Source organism: Lucilia cuprina, chromosome 6, assembly GCF_022045245.1.
Source record: "Lucilia cuprina isolate Lc7/37 chromosome 6, ASM2204524v1, whole genome shotgun sequence".
Taxonomy (NCBI): Eukaryota; Metazoa; Arthropoda; class Insecta; order Diptera; family Calliphoridae; genus Lucilia; species Lucilia cuprina.
This window is the reverse complement of record NC_060954.1, coordinates 15,845,663-15,846,621: the sequence shown is the minus strand read 5'-3', so window position 1 is coordinate 15,846,621 and position 959 is coordinate 15,845,663. Positions and strand designations below refer to the sequence as shown.

The 959-nt window shown below is 29.8% G+C and overlaps 1 protein-coding gene across 1 annotated transcript; it reads right to left on the bottom strand.

Moving 5' to 3' along the window:
* Nucleotides 1–216: 216 nt before the first annotated feature.
* On the bottom strand, nt 217–809 carry LOC124420894. The gene is made up of 2 exons (XM_046955309.1): nt 667–809; nt 217–600 (listed from the first exon to the last, which is right to left on the bottom strand). The coding sequence occupies exons 1-2, from the start codon at nt 705–707 to the stop codon at nt 273–275; spliced, it is 369 nt and encodes a 122-aa protein (XP_046811265.1). The 5' UTR covers nt 708–809; the 3' UTR covers nt 217–272.
* Between the last annotated feature and the right edge of the window lie 150 nt (nt 810–959).

Here is a 959-nt window from a genome sequence, read left to right as displayed (position 1 = left end):
TTAAACTCTTGGAAAATTTTTAAGACATCTGCTTTGTTTGTGTTAATTAAAGAATAATGAACACAGCGGTACCACATATTATACATCGTTGAAAAGGTATTAAACCATATTTTTGTAAAAATTTCTTAAAATTATTAATAATGTGGTAGAAAAAAGCGTCAAAATTATATATAAAAAGGAATTGCATTTTATAAAATAATCCAGTACAAGGATCAATATTCTTCATTAAAGATTCAAATTTATTAAGTATAAACATTTTTACGACGTCTCTTCTAATCATCAAAAACCTTAAATAACTTTCCCAAATGTGATACTTGAGCTTTATTGATATACTTCCTTTGTATCATTCCCTGCTCTTGACTACATGCTCTTAACTCCTCACAAACGCTATCACGTGAATGTAAACGTCCAATAGAGTTGAGTTCCTTTTGATACATATTATTTTCATCCTGCAACAGCTGACGCATCGATTGTTTACGCATCATTATGGAGAGTTTTTGTGCAAAATCGATTTCATCTGACATGGAATACTCAATTTTCATACCCGAAGCTTTGCCAATTTTTCCGGCACCACCATCCATGAGATTCCATTGAATGTCCCTGATGGTGGTGATTTTATAATTTTAATAAAGATTTTAAAGATTTCCTGACGGAAAATATACTTACCCGAAATCGGAGCGCGTAGCTTTTATGCGATTTGTGGACATATCTAAGGCGAAAGATGTTTTATAATTATGCAAATATTATTCTTTGGATAAATAGTAAATGTTTTAAGCCCTATAAATTTGTTTGTAAAAATAGTATGTCAATGTTGACAAAACATTATTCAAACAAGCAAAAATAGATTGATTGATAGATAGATAGATAGATAGATAGATAGATAGATAGATAGATAGATGGATAGATAGATAGATAGATAGAGAGATAGATAGATAGATAGATAGATAGATAGATAGATA